A 19,806-nucleotide genomic window follows, 5' to 3' on the forward strand; every position below is an offset into this window, starting at 1 on the left:
TTGTTTTTACAATACAGGCAGCTGAAGGGCAGGGAGTGTTCCAGTCTGTCTCACCAGCCTGTGTACAACAATAAGACCATCTCCCCACTTTGGTCCTTCTCTGGTTTTGCAGTCCAAGACTGCTGTTTGTTCTAGAATTGCCCTGGGAGTTCATGCTGAATTATTTGTCTGCTTCTAGCTTTTCACTCTTCCAGGGTTACAACTTTCCAGGAAATGGGATGTCCCCTGGGGTTCTTGTATAATTTTTGTTTTGTTTAAAGTCCGAGCATATTCCCAGTGGGATGTTTGCACATGCAGTTGTTTTTCTTCAAGATACAAAGCATTATAATATATTTCAGATTGTTGTCAGATACCACTGTGCAAACACTTCAGTTTGCATTTTCCACATAGAGCAAATGTTTGTAAAAGGATAAGGACAGAAATTAGTGGAGAAAAATGCTACTATCTTTACTAGCATGATGTATTCTCCATATCTCGGATTGGAAAGTGCAGAGAAAACTTGTATTTTCTCTCTAGGATAGGAAGTAAGCTTCACGAATCACATGGTGTTTCTCAGGATTGCAGCTCAATTATATATGTAGAAAACTGTCTGATAGCACAAAGAATATATACAATCTGCTGATCAGGACACTGATAAATTGAATCAATATTTCTAATTGGAATAAATGGCATGCATGTTTCTTTTCTCTGCAAATCTGGCTTTACAATCCCTTTTTCGTGCACTCCATGTCAGAAGAGGGAAAGGCACAGGATTTCTTGGTGCCACAAATAAATACGGTGGTTGAAAAGTGAAGCTGTGCAAGACAGTGGGCTGGAAAATCAACAAGGGCTGGAAATGGAAAGTAAGATTAAAGGTAACACTTGAGCACAAGACTATCCTTAGCAGCTTCAGAATAGCATGCAGTTAAATAAACACTCACGCAAAGCTTACTTTGCAATGTGCCTTGCTCTCACTTTTAACAGCAGATGATTGCTGTTTACTGGAGGGTAGTGAACCACAGGAAGTTGGCCTTTTTTAGCCCTTTTGCCCTGGAAAAGAACTATGTGAAGGCAACTCAATATAAACTCTCTTCCTTCCCATCTCAGCTCCCCACCCCCAGCTGTGGCTTTTTTCCTTGACTATGTATCTGAGCATCTCCAGCTCAGATAAGTGAGGATTGCTCCCAGCTATGGAGTGGGTTTTTTTGCTGGTGGTGCTGAGTCTTTGTGTTTTGTACAAGAGCCAGGGAGCACAATGATTCAAACCTGCCTGACCTGGGGTGCCAGAAGTACCAGAACTTTGCAATGGAAACCTCCTGACCCTCAGCCCCTTGTAGAAGAAACTGAATGATGAAGCAATTTGCAACCTCAGAAAGTTTAGGATGTCACGAACACCTTTAAACAGTTTCTGACTGTTCAAGTGGTAGTTACTTAATGAGATATGTTATTACAGTGCTGTGGAATGGAATTGCCAATAGGTTTTGACACTTGCCATAACTAAGTTTTATGTGAAGGGAAACATAGTCTTGCATCTGGTTGTCCTGTGCATATGGAAACATGGACAATGAGGTGCTGAGATCAGTGCCATAGACCAAGATCTCTTTTTATCCCCAAGAGAATGACTTCAGAAATAATTTAAAAGTGAAGAAACTGAAAGATATGAGTGAAGAAGAACTCCTTTTTTAGAAAAGACACTCAGACACGTACTTGATATTTGGCCAAAGAAACATGATCCAAACTTTGTTCAGTGGCCTAAGCTATGCTGGTTCACTTTGCTTGTTCTGGTGATTTTTGGTTATGATATTCTGCTTTGCAGTGTGGCAGCCTAGTGTTGCAATTCAGTAGCAGCAATAAATTGTTAAATTGTAGTTGATGTTAATTCTGCAACCATTTCAGATGGTTGCAAATCAGCTTGGATTGTGGGGGTTTTATAACCTCTGCAGCCAGATTGTCTAGCACTGTAACATTTAATTGGGATCTGACAGATGGGCTGTTATTTTAAGGGTGTTTTTTGATTGTTGGAGTGATGTATATTTCCTAGTCTGATCAAAACCATTTATTCCTAAAAATTCTTATTTACAGATAAATGCTTGGTGTCCTAAAATGGAAGGTTGCTTTAGGGAATTAGAACTTTTAATTTGAAACAAGAAAACTGAGTTTTAAAAAAAAATGAAAAGAAAGAAATCTGCAAGAAGAACAAACTGCATGTCCTTTTCAGTGCTAAGTGAGGTGCTTTAGTCAAAATGTTGGTAGCTCCGATCTCCCTAACTAGGTCAAAGTTTAAGAAAACTGTGCTTTAAGAAAAGCCTCCTAGACTGGACTTCTCAGTGGATTCATATGAATACACACGATTCCTTAGTGAGGGGTGAGAGTAGCAGTGTGGAAAGGTAAAGTAGGGAACTAAACAGCGGGTCTGTGTGTATCTTATGCTGCTGAACATTTGGTCTATGGTGGTGTTTCTCTTCCTATCCTTGAAAGACCTTATGGGGTTTGATTACATTTTGGTGTCTAAACAGAAAATATCTGAAGCTATTACAGTCTTTCAAGGTGGAAGGGCAATCCTCCCAGACTGCTACAGTTCAGCTGATTTTTTTCAGAGGGGCTGAATTTGCTGTCTCTGTGTCCCTGACTGGCATTTCCCTTAGTGTAGCCAGAAATCCATGTCATGTGCCAAGAGATGGAACAGTGTTTAGGGAGTGCCTCTCCATGCTGGGGAGTCGGAGGAAGGGCCCTGAGGCAGATTTGATCAACCTGTGGAGGTCCTCAGAGAGCAGAGACTCTGAGCTGCAGCCTCCAAAATGCTGCCCTGTAGAAACACAGAGTGCATCGACCCACACGATTAGATTTGCTCAATGCAGGAGTGGGTTTGTCAGAGCCTGCAGCTATGGCCAGGCTACTCACAGTACCCAATATTGCTAATTTAAAGATAGCCTGATGTGTCTACATTGATTTCAATCACAGTAGCGACTTTCTTTCCATGGATAAGCAACCTGGAGACAGACTAATTGATTACACATATTTTTGATCAGTATGCTTTGCTTCTTGCCTTTTTTTGCTATTCATGTTTAAGAGTTTAAATACTCAAGGACGTGTAAAATCATATGTATTTGTGAGCTAAATAAGAAGCAAATTTCTAAACCTTGTATTTGGATTTTATACTAGCTAATGCAGAAATCATGTGGATGTGAGCAGTGCTCCAGGTTTGAGCTTCTAAAACTTTCTGAAAACTTGAGGTTAAAGCTGAGAAACCTTTATAGCCTGAAGAATGCTCATGGATCACATCCCCTATTTCACTGTCCACAGGATTCAACCATCTTATTAAGTCTTTCATGTTTGATAACTGGATTTTTTGTTATTGAAACCAAGAATTGTCTTCATAAAAGAATTCTGAGCAATTGGCAGTATCTATCCCACCTCACTCTCTGCAATAGTGCCATTTTTAAAACATGAACAGGTCTGATTATTCTACCAAGAATTGTGCACACTGAAGATGTGTGTCAGTGATTGGCATTATATTGTATTTAACAAGCTGAAAAATGTTAACAATTTGAGGATTTGAAAACAAAGTGTTTTTAGGGAAAATCATATCCGTAATTAAAAGGGAATTATCTCATTAAATCTGTTAAGGGTCCAAGAAAATGCGTTGGGCGTTGTTTGTTTTGGCTTGATTCTTTTTTTCCTTTTTAATGCCTCTGCATTTAGCCATAGTATGTGTATCTGCAGCTGTGTCATGGCTGATTTACAACTTGGATGAAGCAGTTTGAGGCAGCTGAGAGGGGACTGCTGAGATTTAGATGGACTTTTCATGCTCTTTCCCTTTCATTACATAATGTGAGGAATGCAAAGAATGTAGAGAATGTAGAGAGGTGACAGCTTAAAAACAACTGGTTTGGCTTTTGAACATCAAGGACTTTTACACCTATAGTGTGATATGAGTGTGTATGGTGGAGCTTTGCAAACAGTAGCTGGACACTTGGTCTTCTGTGTCATTACCAAGACTGAGGTTGTGTGTGTTCGACAGACAATGGGGCAGTTCTCTGCTACTTTCTTTCAGCAGCAGCAGAGCTGGCAAAAGTGAGCATCGGGGGTCTTACTTCTGGGATTCTTTAACCCTCTCTGTTAGACCCTGATTTCATAATATACCAGCACGAGCAGCTGAGGCACTTAAAAGAATTCCTGACTCCCTGACTTGTGTGATTGTTCTCACCCTCACTTTGTGATTCCCTGTCCCCTCAGTTTGCTGAGAGTAGCTGGTTTTGAGGACAGGTAATAAGCACCCAGTATCTGGCTTTAAATCAGTCCTCTTAGAAATAAATAAATTTAAAAATTCTTCTCTGTTGGGGTTTGAATAAGTTGTGATTATGTCTGTGCTACTGGTTAAAAAAATAAATGTGGAACCTCATCCTTAATTAAACAAATGCCATGATTAAAGCAAATGCTGAAGCAAGCAAACAGTTTCTACATTTTCCAATGTATTGAAAAACAATTTTTTTGTTTTCAGCATTGCTTGAGAAACCCATCAGCAAAAGAAGAGACAGCGAAGCTGTGCAGAAGGCCAAGATCCTTTATGCATCCTGCATGAATGAGAGTAAGTGGCTTCATTTGAGAGGGGCATATGATCCTGATGTGTCCCTTCCAGCTCAGCGTATTCAATGATTCTAAGATATATGAGTTCCAGGTGTTTATAAGGGCAGGAGTTTTATATCTCTGCTGAGCTCTGTGCAGATGCATGGATTTTGCTGATACAGATTCAACTGAATGCAGAGGGTCTTCTACACATTTCTGAAGCTGAGGTACACCCAGGCACAAGAAATCAGTTTTAGAGAGACCTCTGATAGTCAGAGAACTGTGAATAGATATTTATCTGTGCAAAAGAATGCTAAAACTGTGTCCCAGGGTTGTGGGGTTAGTGCCTGGGGTCACTAAAGCAGAGGAACTTCCGATGAAATTCTTATACTGATATTTTCAACAGCTTGTGGCTCAGCACCTTCTATATTTCTCTAAATTTATTTAATCAAAACACTTCCTCAAGGCTGAATATAGACAACCCTGGACTCTTTGAGTTATCTGCTTTGAGTCAAGCAAGTTAGGATGGGAAGCACTACAGTTTGCAGTGCTTTTCCTCAGCTTATAAATGCTACTGTAAGGTGATGTACACTAGTTTGGGACACATCACTACCCTTATGTAGCTGCACAGGTGAAAGATGAGTTGGAAGTGCCCTTTGTCTTTCTGGATTGTGCGCAGTTTTGGTCACTGCAGTATGAGAAAGATATTAAGCTATTAGAGAGTGTCCAAGACAGTAAAGGGCCTTGACTGGAAGCTGAATGAGGAGTGGCTGAGGGCACTTGATCTGTTCTGCCTGGAGACTGAGGGGAGACCTCATTGCAATTACAACTTCTTCATGAGGGGAAGAGGAGGGGCAGGCACTGATCTCTTCTCTGTGGTGACCAGTGACAGGACCCAAGGGAATGGCCTGAATTTGTGTCAGGGGAGGTTTGGATTGGATATTAAAAAAGGTTCTTTACCCAGAGGGTGGTCGGACACTGGAACAGGCTCCCCAGGGAAGTGGTCACAGCACCAAGTGTAATAGAATTCAGGAAGTGTTTGGATGATACTCTCAGGCACACGCTGTAACTCTTGGGGATGGCCCTGTGCAGGGCTAAGGGTTGGACTCAGTGATCCTTGTGGGTCCCTTCCAACTCGGCATATTCTGTGATTCTGTGATTCTGTTATTTCCAGGACCATTTTCTTCCAGCATGGCCCAAGACTGACTGCCAGCAATTGAGACAGCCTGCCCTGCAGCCTTGGTGCCAAGATACTGCCCCTCTAGCTTTGGTTATGTACAATAACCAGCCCCTCCTCGGCCCCACAGAAACAGTGAAGTTTCTATGCTAGTTTCTAAATCAGATTTTTTTTTTTTTAACATTTACTTAATTCTAGCCCTTGCCTTTTTTGAAAGGTACTGATTTGCCCCTATTATTCTTAATACACATAAACTGTGCTGCTGTGCTCACAGGCAGAGCAGAGGCTTTGGGTTTCAGCTATTGTGTTTTGTCTTGCCTAGAAATCAATTGATGCCATTAAATCTTTGTCTTGTGTGTCTGCTGCTGCATTTGAATTATCTGGAATGTAATTGTTGTCACACTTTGGCATTTCAGATAAAATTGAAAAAGCCGATGTGAAGCCCCTGTTAAGCATCCTGAGGCATTCCCCCTTCCGCTGGCCTGTGTTGGAATCCAATATCGGACCTGAGGGACTGTGGTCAGAAAGGAGGTTTAGTTTAGTCCAAGCCTTGGCAACTCTTCGTGGCCAATACAGTAACTCTGTCTTCATCCGTTTATATGTGGCTGCTGATGACAAAATCTCCAATCGGTATATCCTGAAGGTACTATATAGCATATCTAATAGGTTACTTTGCACGGTATTTTATGGTCTTCTTTTTTAAAACATGTTTACATGCCAAATATTTACACTTGATTATTGTTGTTATTATCTACCGACACACAGATGTTCATAGGTGCCAACTGATGGCAATGTAGAAGCCACTAGCAACCACATGCTACTGAAAAATATTTCCTACAGATTGTTTTCTTCTTTCCAATGGCAGGGAAAAAAATTTTAAAATAATGTTGCCAGTAGACCAGTGTCCAGGGTCTATGTGCATGAGAATAAGAGGTCAATATCTAGTTCTGGGCATGTTCTGGGTGCTGCTTGTGACTCATTAGTTGCATGAAGAAGGTGGGGTTTTTTGTCTGTGAAGATGAAGAATGGTGCATCAGTAGCAGATATTCTGAGCTTGAGCTATTTTTCTTAAGATGTGAACACATAATCTGGTGCTTATATGGCAACTTATGACACAGATGTATCCCAAGCACTTTTAGTCTTGAAATACAGAATTTACCTTTTTTGTGAAATGCTATTACTTTTAGACCATTTTGTTAGCAGTGTATGGCATTACACAATAGTTTAGTGAGAAAAAGACCCAAGAAATGTTGCCTTCCTGTAGTCTGACAAAACTCTAGAGAACACTGTATTACTGTGAGATGTCACCATGGCAAGTCTGAGTGTCTGGGCCAAATGTGCTGTTTAAGAACTACAGATGAGTAGCCAGAGTAGACCAGCCCTCTGCTGCTACAAGAAAATAGGTTATGAAGGCAAGAGAGAAGGAGCAAATAAGAAAGTTATGATGCCATTCATCATAGCAAAATAGAATCTATGATCTTTATTGTGCTGGCATCTGAGCTGGCTGTATGAATGTAGCCAAGAATACATTGTATTTGGAGATCAAACAACAGTTAATTGTGTTGGTACTGGAGTGGATGTCAATTCTGAGTCAGTTCTTCAAAATGACTTCTGACTGAGGCATTTAACCAGTATAAAGTTGAGGGGTAACTTTTTCCCATCTCTGGGACATTTTCCTTGGTAGTCAACAGCAGATCAACAGTTTGCTGTATATAAGATGTCATTCTGCTAAGATGCTTTGAAGATCATATCAGGTTTTCTTTGGCTGGAGACTTATTTAAAAGAACTGAAGCAGTAGAATGTTTAGTTAGGTATCTCCTGTCATAATATTTCAGTCTAAGCCACATGTTAGCAAAGGGCTGGGCAGAGATATCCTTACTGCTGGTCTCTTGGAAATGAATTATAACTATCAGCACCTTCCCTTGGTATGCTTAGTGGTACCTAAGAATTAAGTATCTGAACAACTGAAGCACTACATGCTGTGAATAATGTATTATTCCATAGGGTATTCTATCGTTAATTTGATTAAGATCTTGATCTACAGATTGCATCAGCCAGTATTCTTCTTTGTCTGTGTTTTTAACAAATTCCCAGGGGTCTAGATGTACAATGGAGTATTTCAATCTGCTTGTGAGAATGAATTTATTACAAAATTCTTTTTGTTCAGCATTGCAAAATCATCAATGGATGACTTTGCTTAAAAAAGTAAAAAATCCAAATAAAACTTTGTTCAGCATTCAGCATGATTTTTTTTTTCTCGAGGGCTAAAGAAGTTGGTTAACTTTTATGTTTCTTTCTCATATTTGTGCTCTCTTGGTTTTAATGTGTTGTCAGATCTAAGTCTCAAGCCCAGGAAATTTGGATGAATATTTAATGTAACAGTCACATGACTGAAATAGACCAAATAGTCTGAAGTTAGCCATTGCCAAGACACACTACAAAAAGCATGAGTATATTCTTTTTGCTTCAATATGCTGAGAAAAGAAGGTGATACTGTTTTTCAAAGAACCAGATTTGCACTGAGCATCATAGTTGCTCTTCTTTTTGAGGATGATTTGTTTTATTTGTTTATGGTGTATTTTAAAGATTGTGAATATAAGCTAGTGGAGGAAAATATTACATTTATTAATTCATTTTAGATTATAGGATTTATTTATTTGGAAGGTTTTTATAAATGTGGAAAATGTGAAATATAAATGGTTTAACCTAAATAATTTAGATTAAAAAAGATGCATGAAATTGTATGAGTAAATGCAATCTCTCTTTACTGGAAGTGTCTTTTAAAAGCAATTACAGCATCAAAACAATAATTTTAGAACATCAAAACTGTTGTTTCTACTCCAACCAATATCTTATTCAGAGTTTGGAAGCAGGTTGAATGAAGTTTTCAGCTTTGGCTTCCATACCCTAGCCTAACTTCACTGCATTGAAAAGTTGTGGGAAATCTCAGTTCCCAGTAACAGTTATAAAATATACCCTGTATTGCGAGTTTTGCCTGGTTAGGAATTTGAAACAGTATGCATATAATCCCATGTAGATATTTCACTCAAAACTAAGTGCAGATCTCAAATTTTGAGGTCTGGTTTAGAAATTACCTAGAGGCCCGAATTCCAACATTAGGGTGACTGCAAGCCAGCAGATTTGGTCCATACTTAGATCAGAAAGGTAAGTGAAAGTCAAAGATCCATCTGGACCTACCAGGCACCTTTAGGTAATGTATTGGAGAGATAACAATATCCTAGGCATGCATGCAATCCTGACTGTTTCATGTCTATTCAAAAAGCTAAATTCAGCACCCTGTGGTGGTCTGGGGTGAAGCATGAAAGTGTAATCTCAGTTTCAGTCAAAAAAGGCTAATGATGCCCTCCAGATACACAGCAGCTAACGTGCTCCAGCACCTGGTGGATATTTGCTCCATACAATAGGCTAGTGTGTCCCAAAGCTGACTCCTGTGACCCTGAAACGTGCGTAGGATGAATGGTCATCAGCACCAACTGTTTGATCCTGTGGAGCCAGTCCTATTGCATTACCTAATGCTAATGGAACCATAAACACCTACATCACATAGGTAATTCTTTTCTGTAGGTGGCTTAGATATTGCAGGGGGCAACTGAGGCTGCCCAGATCACAGTAATGTGATTTAGTTAATATCTGTCAGCACAGCATAATGTTTTTCTGTTGTTTTGAATTCCTATGGAGCTCAAGCTGCTGTAGGGTATTGTGTATGTATATTTGCACACATCTACTACAACTGGCAGAGAAACTCTTCCAAGGTTGCTTATCAGTCTACCTTTGATTTCTGATGAATTTACCTATTAAATGTTGCTTCTTGTTATTTTTAACAGATTGACCAAGCAAGCCTCTCTCTGGCATCTAGAGAAGATTACCTAGAAAACACCACAGAAGCCAAATCTGTAAGTACTATCAACTGGAAATTAGAGTGGCCATTTTTACCCTCAGTTTTTTTCATTGTTGGTTTTGTTTTGTTGAGCTCCTAACTGAGAAAGGGCTGTGCATTTTATAGATTTGTATTTTTCAGGGTATCTTCTGTCAGAAAACACCATCACTACCACAAACACTTTGGCAAAGTTTTCTAAACAATGATTTTTGTAAGATTTGGGGTCCCCCTACTTTTCTTCCCGCTTGGAAGGGGCCTCTGGAGTTCATCTTGTCCAACTCCTCTGCTGAAACAGGATTTACCTCTGCAATATACTACTAGTGACTGGCCTCCAACTAGACCTTGTGCTGCTGATCACAACACTCTGGACCTGGTCACTCAGCTCATTTTCAATCCACCTCACTGTGCACTCCCCTACCCTGTATTTTTTAACCTTGGTGAACAACCACAACTGTTGTCCTCTCATCCACCAAGATATTAAAGTAATTGTAGAAGGTTATTAGCCTGGTTAAGTATGATTTCCCCTTCATAAATCCATGCTTACTACCTGTGATCACCTTATCCTTCATGTGTTTGGAAATAGTTTCCAGGAGGATTTTCTACATCACGTTCCTGGTAATTGGTATCAGCTGACCAGTCTTGTAGTTCCATGGGTCTCCCTTTTGCATTCCTTGAAGATAGGGGTAATGCTTGATCTCTCCCACCCTTTTGAAACCTCTCCCAGTAGCTATGACCTTCCAAATACTGTCTAGAGTGAAGTTGCAGTGGTATCAGCCAGTTCCCTCAGGACTCGTGAGTACAGTCTTTCAGACCTGGATCCACTTATGTCCACTTTGTTCCCTAATCTGGTTCTCTTCCACTGAGTATAGGTCCTCCTTGCTCCAGACTTCCCCTCTGGACCCAGGGGCCTGGGATTCCTGGAAGTCAGTCTTATCAGTAAAGACTAGAGCAAAGCTGACATTGACTAACTTTGTCTTTTCAGTGTAATTTGTTACCCTGCTCCATTTAGTAGTAGGTCCATGTTCTCCCTCCTCTTCCTGTTACAGAGTTTTTCCCCTTAGGTCTTCACATCCCTTGCCAGATGGAACTTCAGATTGGCCTTTGCTTTCCTAGCCATATCCCTGCAAGATTTGTCAGCACTTCCTGGGTATACAGCTTATTTTCTTCCTGGGTATACAGCTTATTTTCTTTCTTTTCTTTCTGTGGACAGCAGTTCTGAAATAATGATGTTTATCAAAGGCTTTAATGTATCAATACTTGACTATGACTACAGAACCTTTTTCCCCCTCATTCAGTGAAGGCCTGTGGGCAAGTGTCTGTCATGTGCAGCTCAAAACTCAAAGAAAACAACCTCTGGGGTTATCTGGGGGACAAGTCATTGCTGCTGATTTTTTACAGCTTTGCTTCCCTTTTGAGTTTCCTGAGATGTTAGTAAGTTTTTTAGTGACCTCTATCAGACTAGATGATGCCAGGATACACAGAATGGTAGCTGCTGAAAGATTAAAAGTGAAAATATGTTGGGATATATTTTTGCTGTTGTTGGACTGTAGACTGGTAGGAGTTGACGAGGAGCAATTGGATCCCTCCAAAATCTCTGAAAGATTGTGCTCTGAGGGAGACAGGACAGAAATCACTATAATGTCATTACATATAGTGCATTTTGCTAACATTTGTGTACACACAGAGATTAAAATGTGGTTTATTAGGATATCTTGGGAAGAGCAGAGAAAAGCACTGCAGCAGATACATGTGTTGAAGTGCGTGGCAGGAACAGAGGAGAGAGCTCAGTGGAGCATCCCTTTATCTCCCTATCTTCTCAGTCACTAAGCTTGCACTTGTATACAAATGCTTCTACTGTCCTATGGTGATTACTGTATGAGCTAGCCTAAAATATTGTTGTACAGTCATACACGTTGTCTAATCCATTTTTAAGAGCTGAAAGTATTAGTTTAATCCAGAAGTGTCATTTGCATTTCCTGAGTTTTGTACTCCCCACACTCCAGCAGGTATCTCTGTCTGTTATACAGAGTATTTTTACAGTGTTATTTCTCCTTTTTAACTTGCTGACAGCAGACATTCAAGGTAAGAAAAGCACAACCTTGGTTGCTAAAGCGTGAAAGTATTATACTCCTTGCTATAGCTGGGCATTTCTGGTTTAGTGCTACACCTCTACTCAAGAGCAAATCCAGTAGTCACATCACTCTTTTTGTTTCTTTACAGTACCGAGATGCCTTTTTGCAGTTCATGGTTGATACAGCAGTGCTTCTGGGTGCAAATGCTTCACGAGCCGAATCTGACATGAAATCAGTTCTAAAACTGGAAGTTAAAATAGCAGAGGTTGGTAATCTAATGCTCTAATCTAGTGTTCTAAAATGTTGTTGCACAGATCATCTCTGTTGCTATCATGCAGCATGTACAGGATAACCAAGTGACCAGGCCCAGTCACCATGGGTTTATGAAAGACAGTTCCCGCTTGACTAACCTGATCTCCTTCTGTGAAAAAGTGACCCATTTAGATGATGTGGGAAAGGCTGTGGATGTTGTTTACCTAAAGTTTAGTAAAGCCCTTGACACCGTTTCCCACAGCATTCTCCAGGAGGAATTGGCTGCTTGGGATCACTCTTTGCTGGGTGAAAAACTGGCTGGATGGCTGGGCTCGGAGAGTGGTGGGGAACGGAGTTACATCCAGCTGGTGACCGGTCACAAGTGGTGTTCCCCAGAACTCAGTATTTGGGCCAGTCATGTTTAATATCTTTATTAATGATTTGGATGAGAGAACTGAGGGCACCCTCAGTCAGTTTGCAGGGTACACCAAGTCAGGCAGCTGTACTGATCTACTGGAGGGTAGTAAGGCTCCACAGAGGGATCTTGACAGACCTAATTGATGGGCCAAGGCCTGTTGTATGAGGTTCAACAAGGCCAAGTGCCAGGTCCTGCACCTGGGTCACAGCAACCCCATGCAATACTCCAGGCTTGGAGAAGAGTGGCTTGGAAGCTGCATGGTGGAAAAGGACCTTGGGGTGCTGGATGAACATGAGCCAGGTGGCCAAGAAGGTCAATGACATCCTGACTTGTATCAGAAATAGTGTGGCCAGCAGGACTAAGGCAGTGATTGCCCCCCTTTACCCGGCACTGGTGAGGCTTCACCTCGAATCTTGTGTTCAGGTTTGGGCTCCTCACTACAAGAAAAACATTGAGGTGCTCTGGAGCACAAGCCTTATGAGGAGCAGCAGAGGGATCCGGGGTTGTTTAGCATGGAAAACAGGAGGCTCAAGGGTGACCTTATCATTCTCTATAACTACCTGGAAGGAGGCTGTAGTGAGGTGGGGATCTATCTCTTCTTCCAACTAACAAGCAATAGGACAAGTGGAAATTGCCTCAAGTTTTGTCAGGGTAGATTTAGATTGGATATTAGGAAAAATAATTTCTTCACCAAAAGGGTTGTCAAGCACTGGAATAGCCTGCCCAGGAAGGTGATTGAGTCTCGATCCCTGGAAGTATTTAAAAGACATGTAGATGTGGCACTTGAGGATATGGTTTAGTGGTGAACTTGGCAGTGATAGGTTAATGGTTGGACTCAGTGACCTTACATGTTTTTTCCAACAAAAGACATTCTATGATACTGTAATTGTGAAGCTGGGTAGAATTTGAATCCCTGCTGTGCACCTGTGTTGAACAACCCCTGTTGTTCAAGAAGGAGACTGGGCTGATTCTCTGTAGAACAGCCTAAAAGCAGTGCAAGGCTGAGGTGAGATACTGGAGATGGTAGTGAGAGGGTGGTGTTTATAGTAGCACCACCCTCAGCTCCTGAGGTGCTTTCATGGAGTACTCTGGGAGAGCAGATGAAAAATTCCATGAGTTTTAAGGGGACCAACTGAATTCAGTAAAGATAGGTGTATTTAAATCTGGTACTTGGTTCTGACATTTACCTGGAGACATTTTTGCCCCCTTGTGGAGTTAATTTATGCATTAGGCTTGTTACTGTTTGAAGGAGCAGTTTTGTTTCTCTGTATCCCTCTTTCAGTATGGCTAGTACAGGAATCTCATCCCTGGAAGCTGCAACTCAGCTATCATTTCAACTTCTTCTAGAGCAAGAGAGAAGAGTTAACCTCAATGTTGGGAAACCAGCAAAGTTTAGGGCTACAAACTTGACAATGGCTTGCAGAACTGCCAGCTGAGCAGAGTATTCCTTTATACTGGCAAGGAAAGAGACTATTCCCTTTGAGATGGTGGTCTCTTGTTAACAGAGAAGCCTATTGCGCAGGACAGGTGATGCAACAGATGACTTTTTTCTGGGTTCTGCTGTTGCAATCTACAGGAGGAAAGGCAATGATGCTTTTTAATGATGTGTTTGTACAGAAGTAGGAGCCCCTGGTGGTCTAGTGGTAAAGGCGCCGCGCTATCACCGCGGAGACCCGGGTTCGATTCCCGGTCAGGGCCACTCCCGGGCAGGTGGGGCTCGTTAGCCCTTAAAGGCAACCCACCTACGTCCTAAGGACCTCGCTGCCACCGTCCAAGCTCGCTTGGCCCCGGCAGATGAACCTTAGGATTAAAGGGTGGGCTCAGTTCCGCGCACACTGTGTCTCACCTAAAAAATCCAATGCACAGGCTGGAAGGTGGAAAGACCTTCCCCGGATCTTCGCTCGCGAAGACTGGCCATTATTATTATTTATTATTATTATTATTTATTGTACAGAAGTGAGAGTCATCTGCAATTAGCAGTAAGTCAGTGTTTCCATCTTTTCTGCTGAAAGGGATGCAATTTGTCAAACCTCTAAATAAAACCCAATATTCAGCTTCAGTTACTTAGCCTGGATTGGACTAATGAGCAAATACTTCATTGTGACCCAGCAGACTTGAAAAACAGTAAACACTCCTTCTGTTTATCCCTGATGTGATTAGAAGATGCTTTGCTAGCTCTGGCAGATCTAATGCTTTACTTAACGAGTGTTTTACGGAGCATACAAAATATGTAGGTGAAGTTGCCATATAAGATGATACAGAACATTTACAAACTCTCAGAATCATCAATAGACATCGTTATGGAACAAACCATGCTTGCTCATGGTTTCCTTTAATATGAGTAATCCTCCTCATGTCTGTCCAGATATTAGTAGTAATATCCAGGGATATGGATTACTACATAATCCCTAATGAGCACAATGATTATACATATAAACATTTTACTATGATTCAAAGGAGGTAGTCCTGTTTGTCTCTTAAGGTTTTACTGTATCCTGTATTCCTCTGTATTTGTTTTAAGTAAACATATATAATGAAGAACTTGTATGCTCAAGCAGAGGTAGCAAGAATACTTTGGTTATAAGAAGGAGTGGCATGCTTTAAGAGAACTTGTTATGTACAAGGATGATTTTTATTAGGATTGAATGACTGGAGAAGGAGGGAAAGTTCTGAGAGGAAGAGAGTAAATGGGTTCAAGAAGAGTTTAAAGATTTGTCAGATAAATCAAATTTTGCAGAAAGGGAAAAGAAAGTAGTTTTTTATTTTCCTGTGTGGCTTGAGCAATAGTAAAACCGCAGACACTTACTGGAGAATTTTGGTTGGAGAACTGCCAGCTGTCTGGTTACTCTGGCATCAATCTCTGTCCTCTTTAAACTGCACAGCATACAGCTTGTTGCATAGGATTTACCTTAGAGTAGGGCTGGAATTGCCATTGGGAAGTTTTATTTCTCTTTAACTCTGATAAAAATTTGAGCTATGTCTTGTACTTGGTTTGTTTTTCTGTTATGTACCAGAGGGCCACGTTGAAGTCTGAACATCCCTCTTGTCAGTTATAAAAGGACTTGCTTTATATTTAGGATTTCTTTTGCTGTGTCCTTGGACTTTGACATCACAGAGGAATTTGATGTCTGGCTCCTCTGGTCACCCAGATGAAAGGCCTGGTTGGGGAATGCTTTAATTCATGTCTGACCTATGTACCTGGGTTTCCTGCTATGGAAATCAGGATGGTGGGGTGAAATGAGGAGAAACTTGTATGCATCTGGCTCTTTCCTCAGGTAGAGTAAGGCTATAGCAAGAACATGTTCAAATCCAAGACATGAGCTGCACTTCCAGTATGTCTATCTCAGGTTTGACCTTTTAAACCCTACAGGTTGGAGCTGGCTTCTACTTGATATGATGGGATGAATAAGTATTAATGGTTTAGGTGTATTTTTATATCTTATGAATTAACATGTCTTTCCTTGGTATAATCAGAGCTGAAATTGGTCTAATATGTTCAAAGAAGACATTTAGCTCATTAAATTCCCCAGTAATGAGTTAAACTTAAAATGAACTAAGTTCCATCTCTTCCAGTTAAATGTCATCCTCAGAAAGGGAAGTTAATGCCCTAAATTCTTGGAAAACAGGTGGTGAGATATTTCTGCACTGGGATTATGATGAACAGTAATGACGTAAGAGCAGGTCCCTGCAGGATAATCCTTGTTTTGATGGTTTTGTGTTTTTTTTTTCCTGTTTCCCAGATCATGATTCCATATGAAAATCGAACAAGTGAGGTGATGTACAATAAAATGAACATATCGGAGCTTAGTGCCATGATTCCACAGGTTGGTTGTGGATAATTGCAAAATTATTCTTTTCATATCTGACCTAAATAATTAAAATGCCTTTAGTGTGCAGAGAAGCACGTTAAAGGAATATCATTAGGAATGTGTGTGCTCATTTACAATATATGTCCTTTTAATACAGTTATGACTTTACTGAGGATTGAAAACACATGTAATGACAAAGTGCAACAGTTTCTAAATTTTTAATAAGTAAAGCTTTGAAACCATTAGTTTTAAAGGTGCAACTTAGTTAATAAATCATCTCTCTTTATAATCTGATTTAACCAGCCTTCTCTTTGTCATTGCAGTTTGACTGGCTGGGATACATCAAGAAGGTGATTGACACCAAACTCTATCCTGAGCTTAAAGATATAGGTCCTTCAGAAAATGTGATTGTCCGTGTTCCCCAGTACTTCAAAGATTTATTCAGGATACTAGAAAATGAAAGGAAAAAGTAAGGATGATTTCACCCACACTTATAAGGGTACATCAAATGCTGGGCTTTTCCTATATTTTTCAGGAGTTTCAGATATTCCTGAAATCAAGTCTCTAGGAAAATGGTCTGTTTGGTTTTGTCTGATTGAGGATATAGATATTATCTTGTGTGTAGCAGGAGAATTTGCAGTTTCAACATCTTTCTTCTATGGAAAACTCAGGCTGCAGTCAAGCTGCGTTTTCCAGATGCATTCAGCATCTCCTGCTTTTATAGGGTCTTATATCTTGTGAAATGATTTACATCTGTAGAACATAGTTGTAGAATGCAGGTAGCTCAGATTAAACATAATAGATGTACTTTGCACAGGGAAGCATGACAGCTTTGAGCAGTGATAAAAAGGTAACACCCCATTTGAAACATCATTATTGATGACATCTAAGGGATTTCTGTGATAATTTGTTTTTCTGCTGAGACATGTTGCTGAACTTTTAAAAAATATTGTTAAGCTGCTTTCTCCAAATATAAGTCTTTGCTGATTGTACAGTATGGCCACAACTAAAAGTACGTTTCAGAAAAAAACAACAACCAAAATAATTCAGAAGAGTTATTCTTATATTATTGCTCTATGTCTGTAGTGATGGAATGCTTACATTAATTCATAGTACCTGTAAAAACAACACACACATCAAACAATAAGAAAAATAAAAATTACTGATTTGCCTACAGATCATCAAATGTCCTTTCTTTATAAAAGTCAGACAAATACTGTCAATGTGCCACCAATCTTAATCTACTGAAGAAAGTCTTTAAATTATTTGGGCTGTCCATGCTTTGTATCTCAGAGTTAGTTACATCAGTGGGGATAAAGTAGTGATTTAGAGGATGCACATCTAGCAAGACAACAGAGAATTAGTTATTCCCAGTATACAAATAGAGTTACATGCAAATATATTCTGTAACTACAGAGTAAATACTTGGAGACTTTTTTCCAGTAGTTTCTTATTCAGGGAAAATCTGAGTATTCAAGAGAAGTTAAGCCATCCTGTGTGTCATGGCAGAAGGAGGCCTGAGTAATGACCAGAAATAATGGCAACATCTGTCTTCAGCAAAGCTGGAGACCAGCTCTCTGGCCCCACAGGTTGGGAGAAAGGGGTTGGGCAAAAGTAATCTCTCATTCTGGTATATTCATACTGCATATGTTGTAGCTGATAATGGCTTAGGCATTTTCTACCCAGTCTTACCTTCAGAAATTTGCATCATAAAATGTTAGAAATGGCAAACAGTCTTAAACTCAACCCAAACAGGCTTCACATTCTTGTGTGTAAAATGCATCCCAACGGCCCTTGCATGATAACAAAGATCATGTTTATCTATTTGGTGATAATGTTCATTACTTCAAATGTCACAGTGCGCTCCAGAAGTAACCTTGTTATCTGGCCTGAGAAAATTAGGAACTCATCTTAATGTGAACTCCTAACAATGAGGTTAGGGTGAACTCTGAAAGCTTAACAAGGATATTTTCTTTTAGATAATCCCATTTGTCATTCTCCATATGATATTTTAAAGGTTAAGTAAATGTAAAAATCTATGAATTTTATTTTTTACTGTAAATATCTATACCAATCAAATTCCTAGTAAATCCTTAGATTTGGTTCAGTGTTTAGAATGTGAATTAAATTCTCATCATTTCAGGAGATGCAGTGTCATTATGAAACGCAGGTACTTTCACAAAGTTCATATTCTTTTTAGTTACAAATTTATCTCTAAACTATACTTTTATTCCAATGCCTTGTGTGTCCTCTTCCCAGATGAGCACCTTGCTAGCATGGGTACAATTAAAAATGTCACAAAAACATGGTTCATGCCCCAGTGATCTGGTAAAGTACTCAGTGAAGTTTGTTTCAAGTGGAGGGAAGAATGGAGTGAAAATTAAGTCTGATTACAGAGGCAGTTCTCTGTGTTAGAGGTGGCAAGTCATATGGACTCAAAATCATTGGATTAAAAATTTCTCCCTCAGAGAACCCGCTGAGCAATCTTGAATAATGAACTCATTCGTATGGCCGTATTATTAGAAGGTAGGACATTGGCACACTGTAGAGTGAATTTAGTAGAATTTTACTTGGCTGCATATAACCAAGTTACTGTGTGGAGCTTGAAATAGGTGCAGCAGTGTGGTTCAGGGGTCTGTCTGAAGCTCCCAAGCCAGGGCACTGCTGTGACTCCTGTCAAGGAGAATGGCTCTCCATAACAAGCTGCCCAAGAAGCTGAGCAACTAGCTTGCAGGAGTTTCCATCAGCTTTGGGATAGCTAGCCCAAGTCATGTCCTGTGTTCAGTGCTCAAGTAAGTCACACTTTCTTCATAAGAAGTTTTCAGGGATTCCTTCAAGTTTTTCGGTGTACCAAATTTTTTAGTGGGGTTTATCTCTATTACAGGAGGAAGAGGTGTGTGTATGTAGCTGTGATATAAATGAGCAACAGCAGAGCTCCAGTACAGCTGTGCCATATGAGGGGGGAGACAGAGCTGTGCTGGCACCAATTAAGAGCCCCTTATATCCCTCCCCTGTTACCTGTGTGCTGGTGCTTTATGTGAGCCATAAATAGGACACTGTAAATTGCATCCTGTTTGGAGATGTTTGCAGTGGTTGAAAGAAACAGCTTTATCATTCTTACAGATACCAGGATGGACAACAGTTTCATAGGATCATAGAATGGTATGGGTTGGAAGGGACCTTACAGATCATCTAGTATCAACCCTCTTGCTGTGGACAGGGACTACTTGCACTAGACCAGGTTGTTCAAAACCCCATGGTGATGACCCACCCTTAAGGGGAAGGGCATCCTGGCCTTGAATGCTTCCAGGAATGAGGCATCCACAACTTCTCTGGACAACTTGTTCAGTGCCTCATCCCCCTCACAGTAAAGAAGTTCCTCCTGTTATCAGACAAATCTATCCTTTTTCAGTTTTAAGCCTTCTCCTATCACTACATGCCCTTGTGAAAAGTCCTTTTCCAGTTTGCTTGTAGCCCCCTTTTCCTTTGTCTTACCTTACCCTATCTTTGCAGTCTGATAATGTTAATTGACAAGTACTGTAATTCCTATAGCATATGAGGAATTTTCTTCAGAGAGGGATGGAGGCACTAGATCTCCTTCTTGGTCTTAGCCTGCCTCTGAAAAAAATTAGAGA

At 40.3% G+C, this 19,806-nt stretch overlaps 1 protein-coding gene across 2 annotated transcripts in view; it reads left to right on the forward strand.

The window, feature by feature from the left end:
* PHEX (phosphate regulating endopeptidase X-linked) overlaps nucleotides 1–19,806 on the forward strand; it is a 103,749-nt gene that overhangs the window by 16,457 nt on the left and 67,486 nt on the right. The window contains exons 4-9 of one of the 2 annotated variants that reach the window (XM_050332535.1): nucleotides 4,481–4,567; nucleotides 6,139–6,365; nucleotides 9,568–9,636; nucleotides 11,841–11,957; nucleotides 16,103–16,186; nucleotides 16,495–16,640. In XM_050332535.1, coding sequence (XP_050188492.1) covers nucleotides 4,481–4,567; nucleotides 6,139–6,365; nucleotides 9,568–9,636; nucleotides 11,841–11,957; nucleotides 16,103–16,186; nucleotides 16,495–16,640 — 730 coding nt within the window. The remainder of the gene's footprint in view (nucleotides 1–4,480; nucleotides 4,568–6,138; nucleotides 6,366–9,567; nucleotides 9,637–11,840; nucleotides 11,958–16,102; nucleotides 16,187–16,494; nucleotides 16,641–19,806) is intronic. The other variant, XM_050332536.1, reaches the window with a different exon arrangement.

This window comes from Myiozetetes cayanensis, unplaced genomic scaffold, assembly GCF_022539395.1.
Source record: "Myiozetetes cayanensis isolate MyiCay16 unplaced genomic scaffold, myiCay2020 scf5-8, whole genome shotgun sequence".
Lineage (NCBI taxonomy): Eukaryota > Metazoa > Chordata > Aves > Passeriformes > Tyrannidae > Myiozetetes > Myiozetetes cayanensis.